At 39.9% G+C, this 19,359-nt stretch overlaps 1 protein-coding gene across 1 annotated transcript; it reads right to left on the bottom strand.

Moving 5' to 3' along the window:
* Positions 1–4,245: 4,245 nt before the first annotated feature.
* On the bottom strand, positions 4,246–19,115 carry nr6a1a (nuclear receptor subfamily 6, group A, member 1a). The gene is made up of 9 exons (XM_012828566.3): positions 18,886–19,115; positions 9,897–10,127; positions 9,306–9,361; positions 8,324–8,493; positions 7,653–7,862; positions 7,131–7,385; positions 5,472–5,593; positions 5,202–5,354; positions 4,246–5,118 (listed from the first exon to the last, which is right to left on the bottom strand). The coding sequence occupies exons 1-9, from the start codon at positions 18,899–18,901 to the stop codon at positions 4,976–4,978; spliced, it is 1,356 nt and encodes a 451-aa protein (XP_012684020.1). The 5' UTR covers positions 18,902–19,115; the 3' UTR covers positions 4,246–4,975.
* Positions 19,116–19,359: the final 244 nt, after the last annotated feature.

The following is a 19,359-nucleotide window of genomic DNA, read 5'->3' as shown; positions in this document are numbered from 1 at the left end:
TTTCCAAGCATTAAAGCGGCCATAGCATTTGTGCCCACAATCACAAGTTGCCATCTAATCAGGGTGATTATGCAAGTATTTTCTTCTGTAAAGTGTTTATGCTTCTGCGACTGCGTTACTGCTTGGCCACGCAGTTGCATCGACGGACTCGTAAACATTTATAGTAAAATACGTCTGAGGGGATTTGTGAGGTGTCTGAGCCAGCTATCTAATGTTAGCATGCTACTACCCACAAGGTAAACAGCGAAGAAAAGTTGTTTGTTTGACTTTTTTTTGCTTAGATGGACAAAAGGCCCACCATAAATTAAGCTTTACATATCGTGGTGTTTACGCTTACTGCCCAAATGGTTGGTGCTACTGCTCCATCTCACAGCAGGGGGTTAGGATCCATTTGCAAAGGGAGATTTAAGGTAATGGCCTAAAATAAACTGGGGTATCTTGGCAGAAATGCTTGCTGACTCTTCAGGGTCATTTCCTGTGGGATCTATGTCTGTTCAAAGGTCAAATCTGCCTCTCTATTGGAAAAGGATATTACATATATAAACATTGGCAACCGATGATAATGATATTTTGCAGTTGTAATGGCTAGAGACAGCTCTGCTGTCTCTGTTGTATTGAAATTATCTGTCATTTCCAAACATACTTTTTTTCATATCAGCATTGCAAGGCACATGCAAAAATGCTTTCCAATGAAGCCATCAAATATGCATGTTAAACCTGTCTTTTATTTTCTAGTGACATTATACTTATTACACAAAAGATGCAGAAATGATTGATATAAATCAGTTCATTTCCAAGAATGAGACGCATTTCAAATATTTTGTGGTGCATGATGTGGTCACAACTAATAAATGAACAAGAGTTTCACAGTTTCACAGTTGCATAAGATTCACATTTATTTGGTTTCAAGTTCTACCACACTTTAAACATGCTTTAATAACACATGGATCACATTCTTTACTGGTAGTTCAAGAGGAGCCAGAGGTCCAGGCTGACCACACAGAGGAGAAGCTGATGTTCCTAAGTAAGTCAGACTAATTTTGCTATCTGGTAATCCCATGAGGGAGAGTTTCTCTATGTTGTCATCCTGACCCCCTGGTTCCTTTGGTGTGTCTGAGTCCCTCACACTTACCATTGCGGTGTGTGTAAAACACTATCTTTTGTAATTCAAGAGGGAGGGGTAAGAGACCAGACACAACCGCCACAATCTTTCTGTAACATTGACATAACTAATGATAGTCCTTCAAAACACCAATCAGCATACCCGTAACAGTTGATAGAATAAAAAAACTGATTGGCTGAGAAAGTGTCATAGCATTGAGAGGTAAACAATTGAATATAAGAGTTGCAAAAAGTGTCAGTAAGAATTACATTTTTAGTGAAAATAATCAGCAAACCGTCTTTTGCAACCAAAATACTGGTATTATATTACTGGTAACTATTATAACTTTACTGGTGCTATTATCCTTAAAATTGTCGGAGAAATACAGCATGTGGTTCCAGAGAGATGCAATGTGCTCCTACACACTCTAGACATTATATCTCTGACCCTACAGTAGAGAATACAGTCATGTCATTTTAAAATCATTCTACATAGATAGGGTACGGCTCAGATCCTGCTGTTTTATAAAATGGAGAGGATCCTGTGCGGCACTAACTTGAAAATGCCAGGCCTGAGTCACAGAACCAATTCGGAAGCATGGAGTGACACATAAATGGGATGTGGCAGATGAAAGGAATTATGAACAATAAACATTGAAAGAAGGCTTTGGTTCAATCTGAGGTAGCATAGCATTGCATGTGAAGCATATAAAGACATTTTTTAAACAAATGATTAAATGTTACATAACAGTGACACGGGTATTGACACACAATCTAGAAGGGGACTGATGTAATGTAACCAGTGGAAAATATTTCTTTCTATCATGGAAATATGCAACATGATGAGACATAAGAAGAGGTAGTTTCAATGTCGAATGTTAAAAAAAAAAAAAGGTATGCTCTGCAAAGACACATGTAAAAACATAATAGAGAAAAGAAAAGCATACATTTCAAACTTTAAAAAGCATGTGAGTGGCTTTGGGGATGGAGTGGAGTAAGAATAAAAAAAACACAAACCATAGCGTTGCGCTAATAGTGTTCTTGGACATCAGCTGTACATTAGCTGCTTCACAGCTAACTAGAAGTCCCAGTGTTGGGTTTTAAGGTCATGATAGTCAGTACAAGTAGCAGGCCAAGGTCATGAAGGTCACTCTAACAAAATATCAATCCCTGAGAGTTAGAATGCATCATCAAACAAGAAAAAACCTTATAAACTACATCAGGCTGAAGGTTAAACACTGCTAACCACTTAACCACAAAAAGATTACAGTGCATTGTAACAGCTGATAAATATGTGAAGTTTTATAAAAATAGGTAGATTACCTCAACTGTAATTCCCTTTGGTGGCACATATTGTTTGGATGTCGTTAAACCAACAGATTAGGAACCTGGTGTTTACATCAGGTATGTGTTTAGTATAGGTACATCATTCAAAAACTAATGGTTGAATAAGTGGTTGACAGGTAAATGAATTGTTCACATATTTTTGTGTGTTCATTGGCAGTTAAGGCTGGAATATTAAACTGGATCAGTTGCTGGAGCTTGGCAACAAACTCTCATTACACACTGGCAATCCCAATACAAATATTTGCATGTTTGTTTGATGGTACTGTAAGCCAGACTCCTTAGGACACTTGAGGGTTGCCTTAATAAGAGTATGGAATTGTGAAAGATCCTCTCCGACCGAGTTTGAACAACTTCAAATACTTTTGAAGACCTTCACTTCAGAATGCTTACATTGAGGTATACAATGTTCATCAGTGAGTGAGTGAACATAAAAAATATTAACACAGAGCACCAACAAAGCCTGTAATGCAGTGTGGCTGTGTGGAATGAGTTTAAATACAGAATATTAATGACTATCAAAAGTGAGGAAAAGGGATTTGAAAAGCAGCCATGAAGCAGAAAGCTTAAAATGGGACTGTTAAGCCCGAGACTTGTCTCTCTAAACATGTTTATTTGTATTGCTCCCTGCTAATCATTGTCTGGTGCAAATTGTAAACATTTTCAAAATATCTATTCATTCGTTTTTGGAATGTTAACAATGAGAATGAGGAATTCTGTTATCATAACCTAACAAAGTTGTGGGGTGTAGTAATCTCAGAAGCTCATTGGCAATGTTGTGACTTAAGATACTGATGGTCTGATGAATTTCAATTTTTTTTGTCTGTTAACCACAGTCTCACAAAACACCCTCAGAATAAATCTCCTTCAGTACAAACCAAATAATGTCAAAGAAAACAAAAACACTTACTAAAAGGACCTACAATGTCCATATTTCTACAACTAATAAACCTACAAGTAAGTCAACATTGTGATATCTGAGTAACTTTAAAATAAAAACAAAACAATAACATTGGTAATGTTACCCTGTTTAAAGCATGAGTCCAACTGCTGGTCCAACTATTGAAGCTGGTCCTGAACAGGGTTTGACCTTTAGCCTATCGAATATTCACACAAAAGCTGCTGAATTGCACCTCAGAAAAAAGAAGGACCTTTCTCCTTCTCTCAAGCAGCATGTGAGACTGGATAAACTTCCATCATGTATCACAAAGTAACTGAGACGAGGAGTCTGATAAAAGACTGCTCTTTGCTTTTAAACAGAGTGAAAACCAAAACCATAACTCCTCGTTGATGAGACAAGGGTTTACATTCTTTGCATCAGTGGCAATAATATATCAGCTAGCAGCTGATTTTGAACTAAGGACTAGGGCTTTGTTTCCCAAAAGCATTGCTTTGCCACCATCATAACTAAGAGGCATTGTCTGTATGACTTTCTCTTCAGGATGTAACCTCATTGTAGCATTACAAAGCTTTAAGGAATCAGAGCCCAGACCTAGATCCACATGAGAACAGCACCAACGCTGGTCTAGAGTCAGCTGCAATCTAGCGCACAGGGGGAGGTCTAGGGTTAGGATATGATTAGGCCAATGCTGTGCATAGAAGATCATTTGAGTGTTACATGCACACACCCTGTCTCCCTCTGATCCAGACAGCTGTTGGAATTGACTCTGTTGATCCAGCAGTGGGTGTCCCCACCTTCATCAGTTTAAAAATCACCCATCTGTGAGGGTGATGGTTTGAATAACATTGAAGTTCAACAGATAAAAAAAAAAGATTTATAAAAACTTTTGCCCTCAGCCTACGATTTCAAAACCACCCACATTATTCTCTTGAAGGAATTTAGACCACTTTGTTGTGCACTATGCCGAGAGAGAGAGAGAGAGAGAGAGGGAGAGCGAGAGCGAGAGGGAGAGCGAGAGAGAGAGAGAGAGAGAGAGAGAGAGAGAGAGAGAGAAGAGAGGGTGAGAGAGAGAGGAAGAGAGGGAGCAATAGAGTATTTACAGGTCTGCCTGATTGTGAATGTAACTACACAAGCAGTTACTCACGGCAATACAGATGGCTAGAACAAATGGCTAAATCCTCAAGTTTTGCATGTAAATGTGAGGGTTATTTTAAATAGACTGGGAGCATTTCATTACAAACACAGAGAGAAGGTACCTGAATAATAGTAGAATCACATTCCTGAGGTAGTATTTCAATAAATCAAAAATATAATTTCACATACAGCACTGTAAAAACTAGTTCTACCCATGGCAACACCGACACATTTTACACTTGGATACACACTTGTAAACTCCGAAGAAAGATGCATTTTTTGTGCATTAGTTTTAACAGAAGCATGTGCACAATGTGGATCAGTATACATTCAGCTCTGTCAGGTAATAAATATATAAAGAAACGAAAGAAACATATAGCTGCTTTACACATTCATCAGATGTCATTGCCCAACGACCCTGTCCTCACGCTGTTGCCCCAGAGGGACGCCTCTGGGGGGCTTCTGTGCTCGTTGAGGACGCGTCATGTTGGGTCCTCAGTTAGCGGGAGCAGTGCCCTTAGGAGCACACGGGGAGGATCCTGTGCTGCGGTAGGTACCGTTCAGGCTGGACTTACAAGAGTGCAAGACTGCTTTGAACAGCAAGGGCAGCTGCTCCAGGGGAACATTCACTAACTTCCCTGAAATGCAGGAGTACGGTTTCAGTTGTGTTTTTGGTTAGCACAGCTGGCAAACAACAGTGCATGCGGTTGAACTGACTTACCTGCAATGCAGCGAATCTCCGGCAAACACATCATGATCTCTGGGAAGCGTTTTGGCTGGTGCGGGTACTTGCATTCAGTGTAGTCCTGGCAGACATACCAATACCGTTTATTCAGCTGCTCCAACTGGGAACCACTAGTAACACCACGGATATCTGCAAAAGGGAGAATCATTGAAAGTCATGTTATGACAGCTTTAGCATTGCAGTGATGGAATTCAATTCAATTCTTATTGTGTTCGATGGACATTCACAGGAGTTTGGTTCAGGTACCTTGGTTGAGGAAGTTGATAGCTTTCATGCAGGCATATTCTTCGTTGCTGACCTTCAGTTGGTGGAACTTGCGGAAAAGATATATAAGCTTCTCCATAACCTCCATCCCATCCTCGCTAAACCTGTTTTAAATGGCAATGCAATTTAAATGATGTGGTGGATGGAGACACATTCATGAAACAAGGCCGGATATGTGGAACTCTTTGATTTAGTGGATCAAAATGACAACGTCCATTTCTGGGCACTGTGTTAGAGGCTGAAGTTACTGGCTTGATAAAGTGAATCATCACCATCAGCTTTGTTTACATATGACTCCATCGGAAATATAAATGGAATTTGTATTTGTTTCTCCGTTAGTGTGTGTTTCTAGTACTTCCTAGTACTCCTCAATGTGTTAGATTGTGTGAGGACAGATTTACACTTGTGCTAATTAACACATCACTGAGTGTTACATTGTGGATTGCTTATATTTGTTGTTTAGATACAAAGACTACATTCTTGTTCCTAACTGTATCACAAGAATATGGCTGCATGAAGTGATTCTGGTAGGACAGAGTTGCAGTTACTAAAATCTAGTGGTTGAAGTTCCATTCAGTGGAGCCTAGTCCAGTCTGAAAAGTTGTTATCACACAATGTGACATATTTACAGCTTTATACTGCCCCTCTCTTACAGTGGGCGTCAGACATAACAACCATTTTAGGTTTTCCCTGCCTGTGTTCAGATTACTCCCACACATCCTGTGATCTTTCCCTCCTAAGAAAAATGAGGGAAGAATCCATTTGAACCTCTGTTGCTAACCAAGCAGTCAGTCTATACTCCTTAAGTGTTATAATACAAAGAGAATACTAATTCAAAAACCATTTCATGTTGCATGGAAATTGTATCACTTCAGGGTTATTTAACTATGTAAACTGGACACATACATATTGAAGTTATGAAGAACACAGAAAGGTACCTGCTTATAGCTATTTACCATTTCTGAAAAAAGTAAAAAAAACTATGACAAGTTTAGCCAGGGGAACACCGCACACTGAAAGCCTAAAGACAAAAGCCATGGCATCATTTGTGGCTCCTGTAAATGTAACTTTTTTCCCTTCCTGTAAAGGTGTTTTCAGACATGCACTCCAACCCTGAACTTATCTTGACTGTATGACTGGAGCTGTATGTGAGAACACAAATGTCTGAATCAGTTGGACCAGACATTAAATGACAGCTCCCTACAACATCTGTGTCTTTCCCGGTTAATGACAGAGACAGTAGGATTTATTTTATGTGAGAGGGGCCCGTACACCAGGCACGTACAGGACTGACAAATGGAGCAATGGGTGGGATTTGAGATTGCTGGCTGATGTCGTTAAACAACTTCAAGTTCCACAATGTATTGGTGTCACTGCTACGAGAGTGTGAGGGCATTGTTTACATTATTGAGCTAATAAGAGTCTTGATTTCGATTGAGGAAGCTTTTGAAAGGAAGAAGCTAAAATATGTGGAACTGGTAGCGGAAGCAAGGCAACGGTGTTGGCAAGCACACACAAGACCAGTGGAGATAGGTGTTAGAAGCTTTGTAGCTAAATCAACCACAACACTTTCACTTTCCACTTTCAGTGGAAAGGCAATGCATAGTTTGTCACTCTGACATCAAGACCTGTGTAACTCACCCCTGCAGCTCCTCATCCGACGGTGTGTACTTGGCAGTGACGTCAGCCAGGTCCCCCAGTATCTGGGCGCTGTAGATGGTCAGGCAGGCCAGCAGGATGAGCTCCTGCCAGGTGGAGCTGAGCAGGCAGGTATAGTCCTCGATGGTGAGCTCGCAGAAGAACGGAAGCTTTTTGATCCATGCGATTTGTCTGAACAGCAGCTCGTCGGCCAGACGGCACAGCAAGGCAAACAGCTCCACCTGGGTCACCCTATACCTGGGGGGATAGTGAAGGGAGAGATCATGTTGGTGTATTCAGATTTTTGGTGTATTGGGTATGTGATTTGTCAATTTTAAGTCGCAAGGATTTTCCTTTCTGCAACTATGGACCTTTATGTCTTCACACCTGGTTCAAGAAAGGAACCAAACAGGGAAATTCAAAGTGTGCTTTAAAATGCTGGAGAGTAATTCCCTGAACCTGCAGTTAAGACCTCAAACAAACAAAGTATACCTTCAAAATGCATGTTCAATTTAGAGCTCTTACCCGTCCTCGATGAGCATGGGTGTAGCCAATGGGGCTAGCTCTTCTGCAGCAACCAGCTGGCTGATGAGGGTGTGGGATTGTGGGTAGAGGCTGCGTGGTTGGGCGGCATAGCTGAATAGGTGTGGAAGGAACTGGTAGTGTGTGGTCATGGCGCTGCCGATGTACTGGTCCCGGAGTGCAGTGGTGTAGCCATTCATCTCTACCGAGCGACTGCAAGGGGCAGAAAAAGGGGAAACATTCAGTGTCTGTTTTCTACATATAAAAAATGCTTTTAGATGTATGACCATGATGACACTAAGAAACAGTGGTGAGATGAAGTTGCCCAGCATGTCTGTGCACTAGAATATGGCAAAACATTGCCTTTTTCTCATTCCTAACTTGAATTGCAATAGCAATAGTAATAGTAATAGCAATATATATATTTTAGTCCTTTACCTATATATAAATATATATAAGGACTAAAATTTAGCAGACACTTTTATCTAAAGCGAAGTACAGACAACCTGCAGCAATTGGGAATTGAACACGACAGATTATAATAAAAAAAAAGTCAGGAAATAACTAAATGAATCAAAAGTCGTCAGGTGGATGACTTCATAGCATTAATACATATATTGCAGTATGGTATTCTACATATGTAGTATACAAAATCAAAAAGGGCAACAACTTACATGGACGACAATGTGGAGGCTGGAGATGGTTGGTTGCCTTCAGAAACACCGTTGCCAGGGGAACTGTGGTCACTGCTATCACCATTGTTGCTCCAGGTGTGGTCTGGCATGTTGGCTTCCTCCTTGAACTCCTGTCCTGACATAATCCTTTCTATTTCCTCATCAGATATCTGTTTGGGGGAGGGGGAGCAAATGAGAGAAAGTGGGACCATCAGACGGGAAACATATTTAGAGATTCAACCCAAATCATTGTGAGCTTTACAAAATTTTCATGTAAGCCTATTCATAATTCATAATTATCAGTTAACAAATAACAGCATTGCCTCTATGCTATTGATCTATTCAGTTGGTGGTAACTGAGGTTCAAGAATACACCATTTGGAGAATTACAATTCATTTGTCCCTGACTTTCCTATTCAAATCAACACATTTCCCCATGCAGGACTGTCACAAAGAGCCTCGGAATACTATTCATTCCCTTTCTGTTTCATTTAACTGGCAATTACAGCTCAATGGGTTCACCTCTCAGCAGTATCAAGGCAAAACAAGAGGGGGCATTGGCTTTGTTGAAGGATTGATTAGGAAGACCACAAGGACACACGTACACACACACACACACTTCAAGGACGTTACCCCAACCCCCCCAACCACCCACACACAGACACACACACACACACACATGGACACACAGACACCTATACCCAAACAATGACAGTTAGGATAAGCTGTCAGGGTCAAATGTGTCTAAATAAAAAATGTGGGCAGATAAACTGCCCTAAAAATGTGCAGCCTTGACAGAGAACTTTAAATAAAATATTTAAGGAATACTACCATTGTTTAGTGTAACAAACAAAACCGAATATGCTCTAAACAACTGACATAGCTTGGCAAAAATCAAAGATTTCCACACAAATTAAGAGGCTTTACTAAGATTTTACAGACATAATCACAATGAAGCACACTGACTCCAGCCAGGACTAACCTGCACGGGCCCAATGCTTTTGTTCCTCCCTCCTGGCATACCATCCTCCCTGATTGCTGTGAAGTAAAGAACAATGTTCATGGTCAGCAAAGGTTTGAGACAGGGTACTTTCGTCTGCAAAGTCTTATTCAATGATATTATTGTGGACAAATGAATGCGCTATAAAACTACACAAGATCATTTCAATGCATAGTTAAACTAAACAGCTTTTGACAGTAACAATGTATTTCTTTCAATAGACTTAAACAACTCTCTATTCACTATTATGGCCACTAGAGGGTGCAATGTGTCAACCAAACCTCTATACTTTTACCCAGTTGCCTACACACCATATTCCTGAATCTTTCAAGTTTATAATTTTTTTTTTTATCAAATTGGCAGTCCTAAAATAAGTACTTCATCTCTAAATACACAATATTTTGTGACCACGGGCTCTAATCATACAACTGAGCGAAGACTGTTCAAAAGTAGTAAATCATTTGTAACCCTGTAACCTAAATGATCTAGGAAACATATTTGTGCAATGCATAATAACATTTCATTTGGTCACCAAAATTCCCCTCAAACTCCAGGCTCGCAGATCAGCCTCACCTTTGCGGTTCATGCCCATCTGCAGACACTTGAGCAGGCGGCAGTACTGGCAGCGGTTCCGCTGCTTGCGCGACATCTCACAGTTCTTGTCACGGCTGCAGCGGTAGACGCGCTTGTTGCAGATGCTGCGCTTGAAGAAGCCCTTGCAGCCCTCGCAGGAGATGATGCCATAGTGCAGACCAGTGGCGCGGTCGCCACAGATGAGGCAAGAGCGCTGGTCAGCCTGGTCATCTGAGGGAGAAGAATGAAGGACGAGCGGTTAGATAACATCACAATCTAAAATCACAATCGCAAAGTATATCTGTCTTTTTTGCTATTCATTTTAACTGGCAGTCAGTGACATTCAAAGACAGGTAACTTGAGTTAACCTATCATATTCAGAAAACCAGCTGTAAAACAGGCAGTGTGAATTATTCATAGAGCATAACAGACGGAGGATGAGAGGGGGGGGGGGGGATGTGTGAGTGTGTGTTATTCACTTTACTAACTAATGTATTGATGGCTATGAAGGTCATGTTCGCAGTTGCCTGATATTTCAACAGGAAAACAATCATTATTGACAATAGTTTTAAACATGTGTACTGTGTACAAGTAATAATAATAATAATAATAATAATAATTAATTTAATTTATAGCGCACTCTACATTCAGCTGAATCTCAGAGTGCCACAGTACATAGTAAGAACATAGTTAAAACAAACTATAATAAAATAAATTTAAAAAGTAAGAAACGCCTTTCTGAATAGAAAGGTTTTTAGGCCAGTCTTAAAAGAGTCCAGTGTCTGTGTTGCCCTTAGGCGGTCAAGGAGGCTGTTCCACAGGCGTGGCGCAAGTAACCACACAACATATTTTACATCGAATATATCCCTCCAGGAAGGTATGTCTTACATTTTTCAGTGGTAGTATCTGTTCTCTGATTTAACACATGCCTTAAACAGTTCAAGTCATACGAATTTAAACACATAGGGCCCTAATATGAAAGGCTGTCAGCTCCTCATTAGAAGCTGTTAGAATGGTTATTTGCATATAGGCCAGCATGAGACAGCTAGAATAGAGTAGAGCTTTGGTGGAACAGGTCAAACGGCATTCTAATTCAGGGTGGGTCATTCCGCCTAAGAGGGTATATTTCGTTCTTGTTTTTTTCTGTCTATCTGTTGGTTAGGAAGATTGCACAAAAACGACCAGGCCAATTTTCATGAAAGGGAGGGATGTAGCATGGGCCAAGGAAGAACCCGGGGCAAAACACAAGGCGGATCCACCAATAATTCTTCGCTTTCGTTACCATTGCGAAGTCTACGTCCTAGTATGAGTGCCCTTCTAGTTGGGAATGTATTCATGTGGAAAAGTAAGTAAATAGGTTAGAAGCGATGCATGCATAGCCTCTTTTCCTTAAAGGTGCACTATGTAGGATTTAGTGGAATCTAGTGATGAGGCTGCAGATTGCAACCAACTAGATACTTCTCCCTTTCTAAGCGTCAATGAGAAGCTATAGTGGCTGTCAGGTGCCATGACAACGTGAAAGGCCCTCTCTTGTGCCATGTGTTTTGGTTTGTCTATTCTGGGGTACAGCCGCACAACATGGTGGACCCCGTGGACAATGACCCACTCCTTATGTAGACACTATTCGTAGATCCAGGTGATTATACTCTAATAGAAACATAATTATGAGTACTATATTCCATTTCTGCTAGTCCTGTTTTCTCTGTGGAGAAAAGAATGTGGCCTACATGCGCATAAGACAAGAATAACAAAATACCCACTGATTAATGACAAACTATCCAAGCAAAACGTCAACAGAGAAACGAGAGATAATTTCCATGAAACACAGGTCAAATTCCATATTCAGAACAAACTGTATACTCTTAAATGTCCAATAAGCCAAGCAGAGATTAAAACAACATTAGGAAACTATCAGATGAGCTGTTTCAGAGTCTACTTCGATTTATGCCATTTTCCCAATTCCAATCCTTATGATACTGGAGTATTTTATTCCTTGTCTTTGCATCTTAAAGGGATGCAAAAACAGGCACTAAAATTGCAGATGCCAGGAAAAGGGAGTGCGCCTTATGTAAGAATTGACATGAAACGCACAGCTTTATGGTCAGACACACCCAAATGAGGCATCAGTCCACCCTTGAAGGTGTTCAATTCTTTGCGCGTGTTATGCAATTACCAAATAAATGTGCCCTATTAATCAATATAGCTTTACGCGATGGCCTTCTTTGTTGTGTGTAAGAACCAGAGGTGCGCGCCTATTCAATTAGGGCCCATTGAGACAAACACACAAAGCCCAACCTCCCCCTGCCTTGCTGAGACAGTTTGATACATTGAATGGATGTTCATGGTTTGATTTAACCTAAGAGATAAGTAAATCATCTAAACAGCATCTGCGAAATAAACCCATCCACTTCATAATTATGATATTGGATAACATTCCTTTGTTTTTTTTTATTGTATTTGTCACACATTGCTCCACTTTAAGTCACCTATCCTGTTTGTGCAGTGTCTTGGCAAAGCCATGGATACCATGTGACTGCAAACCTATGGCAGCAAAAAAAAAACACCTAAAAATAAAATCTATTTTTAGTCTGAAAGCAAGCTGATCTTAACCATGAATATCATAACCACCAGTCATAAATGTGTGGAAATATATAATTTAGTAATACATTCATTTGGGAATGCTATCCATTAAGGGCGTCATGATAAACATTCAATTATATATTAGCTTATTACATGTAGTGGAATCTAGACATGAAGTATTATCTGAATGTTGATTAATTGGTCTACCACATCAGTCCCTCAATTTTAGGTGTGATTCACTCAGTGAATGTTAGCCTTCTTTAATCACACTGTAGTTGCCCAAGTTGCTTGTCATCACTTACCAAAGTAGCATAAAATGTAATCAGCACACCCAGATAACCTAAATGACCGTGGATTAGTTTCTTCTAGTTGAACATTTGTCATCTGGTAAAACCCCATAAACCTTAGCATATTGTAGCAACAGAATGTTCTTAGATCTGTTTACTCCCTCTAATACAACATTTTTTTTCAGACAAACCCCTTCATTCAGATTCACTACAATCTTGGCCCTGGTGTTAATTGTGTCTCCAAATTTTTGATGGTGTGAAGCTTATCCCTCCGATTTATGAAATGTATGTTAAAATAATTAAAGGGGGTGTTCGAGAGATAGTTATCTCTCACCTTCTTTTTGCTGGAGACTGAAAAGGGCACTATCTACAAGCCAAAGATCAGTGGGGTTCCCAATACAGTGTTGAAACAGATGGTTAACTGATATGAAGTCATGGGAAACAAAAGTTTTCAATGTGGGCTCAAATTCACTGGCAGAAGCAGAGACAGAGCCCTGCCTCTCATAGATGTGCTAAATTCAGAGGAGTATTAACATCTAAATAACATTGGCTTTGAATTCCTTTAAGGGGCTTGGGGTCATACTGTAGGATCACAATAGGGTTTTAAATGACAATAGAAGTGGAGTTTAACCATAAATTCGACAGTTCTATTGAATGATGAAGAATAGCTTTTTTTTCCCAAGGTTGCTGTTGGACCTTCTCTGATGGCTATGCATTTTAATTAACTTCTTTCACCAGGAAAAATTATTGAGTTTTGGCAAGGTAATGTATAAAGTGATACAAACATATATATATATATATATATATATATATATATATATATATATATATATATATATATTTTGTTTTTATACAAGCAGCATAACTATTATTTCAACGGAGTACACTGAAGGCTGGGAAGCAAGGCAAAGTTATATGCCTTTGTCTAGGTTCCCCCTAAACTGTGTTGGGTTTCATTTCGATTGTTTAGAAACACACTGTCGGATACAGCATATTCTTAAAGGATGTCACTACACTACATCACATTTTGACTTGTGAGACTTATCAAAGTAATCTTCTCCAGCCAATGTCTTGAATTAGAATTCAACAGTAGAATACTGAGCACCAAAATGTTATAGATAACAGATTCCTTCCTGTTTGGGTAGCCATTTGTCAGTAGCTCACAACACATGTTGAAATTCAGAGGATTTAAAACTCTTATTAACTGGGCTATGTGAAATGGCCGACTTCCTTTAATGAGAAAACATTGCAACGAAGGTTAGCTTCCTTTATTCACACCATAGCTGCTTTGATTAGCCAAATTTGCCACCCTCTCTTTCAAGTGCATGGCCACCATATAAGAGTCCGCTTCACACCTTTACACACTTGATCTCAATGTGTCACCTCATTCACCCCTCCTGTCTCATACTGGCCTGTAAATCTTGACAAGCTTGACAACAGTTGCCAGGTCTATTACAGTAATCACTGAATGAGGGGTTACACTAAAAAACACAGAAGGAAATGACAGAGAGAAACCGACCTAAAACACGGTGTAACCTCACCTAACCGGATTAACACAGTGTAACCTCACCTAACCGGCTTTGTGTTCAACCATTAGGCTAACATTCACTGTTGCATTCTAAGTTAAAATGTTTTTAACACTTCTGTATTCATCAAGTGCAATTCACCAAAATGTGCACGCCTGTGACATGTCTACAACTGATATTACTAAGTTAGCATACATTATTTTTTCTGTGTTCATTTTTTTATTTTATTATTATTTTATTAGAGAAGGGAGGGTAACTTCAGCCAGCCTCATCTTGAACCCTTTCTCCTTCCTCAGGACAACTATATAAATATTTATTTCTCTGTCCTTTCCCTTAACTTCTCTGCTTGATATGTAACTAACCTCAGATTTCGCACTCAAGTTTTTCAAACTGACTAGGCAAAAAGTTTGACGTTCTGCAGCATGTCTAAACCATAACTAGCCTGCTGGGTTGAGGATGAGGTTTGAAGGCAGTTGGCTGTGAAGAGCAACGTGCTGAAGAGGCTTTGTCTTACGTTTCCATTACAATCAAGCCAGCTGAGGGGGCCAAGAGGGAGGAGGGGAGGGGAGCGACTGCTGTACTTTTCCGCTTTTCCCTCCTCCGCTGTCCCCTGCTTTTCTCATCTCTGTGGACATTCCTGTTATGTTTTACCCCTCTACCCACGCCCTCCTTTGTGAGTATTTACTCTCTCTCTTTCTCTCTTTCCCATTCAGTCAGTCACTCCCTCTCTCTCATTCTCGACAGTGATATTCACTTTAGCCAACTCTTTTCTTGATATATGCTTAATTTGAAATTGACCGTCTGATTGGGAAGGCATAACACTCAATTTGCTTTATACCTTTTTCTCCATCTGCCAACCTACCCCTGCTGAGGACAGTGTTGTGTTAATCCTGTTTTCTCAATGCTTGTGCAGATGTCAGCCATGTTGACAGTGAGCCTGTCTTACTGGTGAAATAAAGACGTCTGTGTCCCCTCTCCCCAAGGCTCCTCTGTATTATGTTAAAAACTGCTGGTAATGCTGAATTGCGAGTGAGGATCATCAGCCCGTAAGCACATTAACAGAATGTTAATGTTAATTCTGTGTGCACTGCACATATAGTATGCATATTGAAACATATTAAAATGTTTTAAATGAAATTTAAATGCAAACAGTACTTTTTTCTATTCAGCTTTTTCAAACGGACAACATAGCAGTGTTAGTTTATCTCTCACTTGTCTACAATGTTTTGAAGACTACTACTGCTTACATCTGCATTTCCCCTTTCTGTCACAGGAATCATGAATCTACCAACAGTGATAATAGATACATAGCTAAATTAGCCTTTTCTTATATATTTAATAACATTATTAAGACATTATCAGTTGCAAATGAAAACACTAAGCCAGCCATATATAAATGTAAGCTTTACTTGTCTCCATAACGATTATGGTTTTGTAGTACTATTGACTTACTCAACACAGGCCTATTGTTTGGCTGCCATTAGCAACAACAGTTAATCTGATTAAATCAATAAAAGATAAGCAAGCACCATTGATGCATCAAAATATGTACAAACATGATGTGTGACCTATTGATTCTCTCATCCAAAATGAATGACCTTATTCAGTGTGCCCTTCCTGTTGCAAGAGTTAGATTGCCATGCAACAACTGTCATCTATCCACACTGACACTTTCAAATGCCAGAGTATGCTGAAGGTTTTTTTTTTTTTTAACAATCTCGGTTTAAATTGAATCTGTTCAACACCAATGATGTCATGAGGTGCTGGTACAACAATCGATATTGGCCTTGTTTATATTACTTTTTCATCAAGCCCTATAATAACTCGTTATTCAGTTACAGGGACTTATTTATTCATTTACATTCACTAATTTACAAAAAGCAACTCTAAATCCTTGTGCTATGTTTTATAGTTTGTATGATCTGGATATAGACACCCACTAAACCATATAATATGCGAAACACAGCATCATATGATCAGATTGGGTATAAATAATTGTTTGGCTATTTGTCTCTGTGCTTACTCCTGCGTAGTAGCAGTTCTTTGGTTTCTTTTTCCACTTTTTTATTTGGTTTCACTGGGTGTTAAAAATACAACTTAAAAAAAATAAATGAACATTTCTGTAATTGGTACAGTATTTCAAGTGTGTCTCTGTCTGTGTATTTGAACAGAGATAGGTCTCTCAATGTTTAACAAGATGACTACCAGATGAATAACCACACATTATATTGAAATGGGTTGGCTGGCATTTCATGTCACCTTATCTCTCTGTGTAAATTAAGGTAAAGATCAACTTAAAGATGCACCCATGGAAGTGATAGAATAGTCCAGCAGTAGGAGGTTGGGCAAGGAATCAATCAAACTTGACACAGTCAAAATAAATCCTGTCTTTGAAGTGGTATCAAATGTTCTACATTTGTGTTTACCAGGACCTTCTGTCTGCAGCCTTTAGGCATCACCATGGGGGAACACAAAAGCCAACATGGGAAGAATTGATGGTTCGATTCATTGACACACAATGCAGAGTTTAGGCCACTATGGAGTAATTGGGGGAAAGGGTCCTTCGTGTCCATTATAAACAAGCTTAGGCCACGACTAAATTTAGCCAGCATTATGGAACCTTGAGTCCCTGACCTCCTCTAGTGCTATTGATCTTCACACAGCTTTAACCTCCCTCCCCCATCACCACACACACACACACTCACGCACAAAACACATCCCTCCCCCGCCTATTCGAGAATGCCAGAGAGAGAAGGGACTTCCTGCTCGGGAGAGTGACGAGTTGAGAGGAACAGCAGAAAGGGAACGCTGAATGCAGAGATACAACCCAACCCCCCCCCCCCCCCCGAAACAAAAACACAACCACGGGCGGGTGCTCAATAGGATTATCATGGAGGTGGAGCCCAGTACAGTAACCTTTTCAGGATTTCTCAATCAGTCACCTTCAGCCCTCTACAGAACACAATGGTATTTCCACCCCTTCCCACTGGGTCAAATTCAGCCTTGCTCACAATGCAGTGCCATCTTTATTATACTACAGATGTTACATTCACCACTCAATTCAGCAATAACAAACAATGCTACTTTCACATTATGACTATTACCTTGATGGGCAGTATTACTGAAGCTTGTGCCAAATACTCTAACTGACCCTAACCTGATCAGATAAAGTCTAATGTCAACTGCCAAATTGTAAAGCCACTCATTAAGCATACATCTTATATTTTTCTTCAACAATGTGCCATTCTCGCCAGAGCATCACAAATATGTGTATGCATGGAAGACCCATGAAGTTCAATCTATTAAATGGTCATTGAGAAGCATTGTGTGTAATATGTTGTATTGCTTCTACAGCTATGACTTGTTTGGTAAAAACACTGAATAGCTCAGATATTAAATGAAATCATGTTACTGTACCTACAGAAGCACTTTCTTTTGTCTATTCTGTCAAACTGTTTGTTATATCTCTCTATAATAGCCAATTATTAACTAAATACAAAAACAGTCAAAGACAACAAAACTAACAAAAACAGGATGCATTTAAAACTGACACATACAGCTCTACAGGTTTTGTATGTAAAACCTTTTTTGTGTTACTTATTAAGATAAATACCGGATACACCAGCTGAAGTCTACCTTTAGGGGCAGGTAGTGGCCAGATTAAGACGTTTAAATCTGGCTGACTGGCTTGAGGGCAGAAATGCAATGCAGAGTCTGGGGTTCAGTGGCACCAGTGGGGGGGGGGGGGGGGGGCGACTGGTCAGATCTTGCCAGATCTGGTCAGTTCAACTGGCCAGATCCTGTTGACCCCTTCTATCACATGAACCATCCAGCTTTGCCCAGCACACAAAACCTTTTCCAGATGGGCCACAGAGCCACATACCACACAGGTCAGCCCCTAACTCACCAACACTAAGTAAAGCTAATGAAGGCCTACAGGGTGTATTTTCAACATTAAATTGTACATACAGTATACATATACAGTTTTACATCTGATAAAGATTAAGCATAGCATTGTATAAAACCATTATTCTGAAGAAAAATTGTGCCCCATTTCGCATATACAATATAAAATAATAAATATAATTAAATGTTTATAGGTAGGCCTTTGCACGTGTGATGATTTCCATATTTGAAAATAAATATGCATCATGAAAACTGTACTGTAATCACTATAACTGTAAAAATGGAACCCATTTCATCAATTTAAAAAATGTCTCATCTTTAGTGAATTCCTCCTTCAATCCTTTATCATTTAAAGATTAATTTACACTTTGTTTCTTTCAACTATATCACAATTGACACTATATCAAAACAATTAAGCAGCCAAGACAAATTGTGCAGTGAAATTCACACATTCTTCTACATTGACCATATCTACAGTAAGAAACCCCCCTTAATGTCAACACTGTATGAAATACAATCATCTTTGTAATTCCTAACCTGTATTACAAATACTCTCACCAATAGACATCAGTGTCAAATCTGTACCTCATGTATCTGTGCTAGTATTAGCTGTGGCTCTCAGCTGCCAATGAGGAAGAAAAAAACAGTCCATCATCTCCTGCCATTTTTTTCATCCAATACATCTCTTACCTTCCCATGCATCCATTTCATGCTTCTCCCAGTCTGCCAGGCAGCCATTCACTCAAGTATTCTCCTCAGGAACAGCTTAGGCCTCATGACTTTCTTCTCTCCCCTCCTTGCCTTTAGTCCTCCCCTTCACCTCAAGCGCTGGGCTCTCACTGAGCCTCCTCTCAGCTCAGCGCTGGTCAGTTTACAGCCTGGTCACATGACCCTAGAGTTCAAGCCCTGGGGTCAGGGCTTGGCTCTAGGTCCAATGGCAGTGAAGGGAGGGGGTTTCTGTGTGGAACTGATAGCCCTAGTTTTCTGTTTGGCTGAACAATGCAGCTCTGCTCACACGAGCCTTCTCTTCTCTCTCTCTCTCTCTCTCTCTCTCTCTCTCTCTCTCTCTCTCTCTCTCTCTTTCTGCTGAAGGAGAAGGTAACCACAGGGACAAATTCAAACAGTTTCAACATAATGCCACGGTGTGGTGCTGGCCATTTTCAG

This window comes from Clupea harengus, chromosome 7 (assembly GCF_900700415.2).
Source record: "Clupea harengus chromosome 7, Ch_v2.0.2, whole genome shotgun sequence".
NCBI classification, from domain to species: domain Eukaryota; kingdom Metazoa; phylum Chordata; class Actinopteri; order Clupeiformes; family Clupeidae; genus Clupea; species Clupea harengus.
This window is presented reverse-complemented; position numbering and strand designations above follow the sequence as displayed.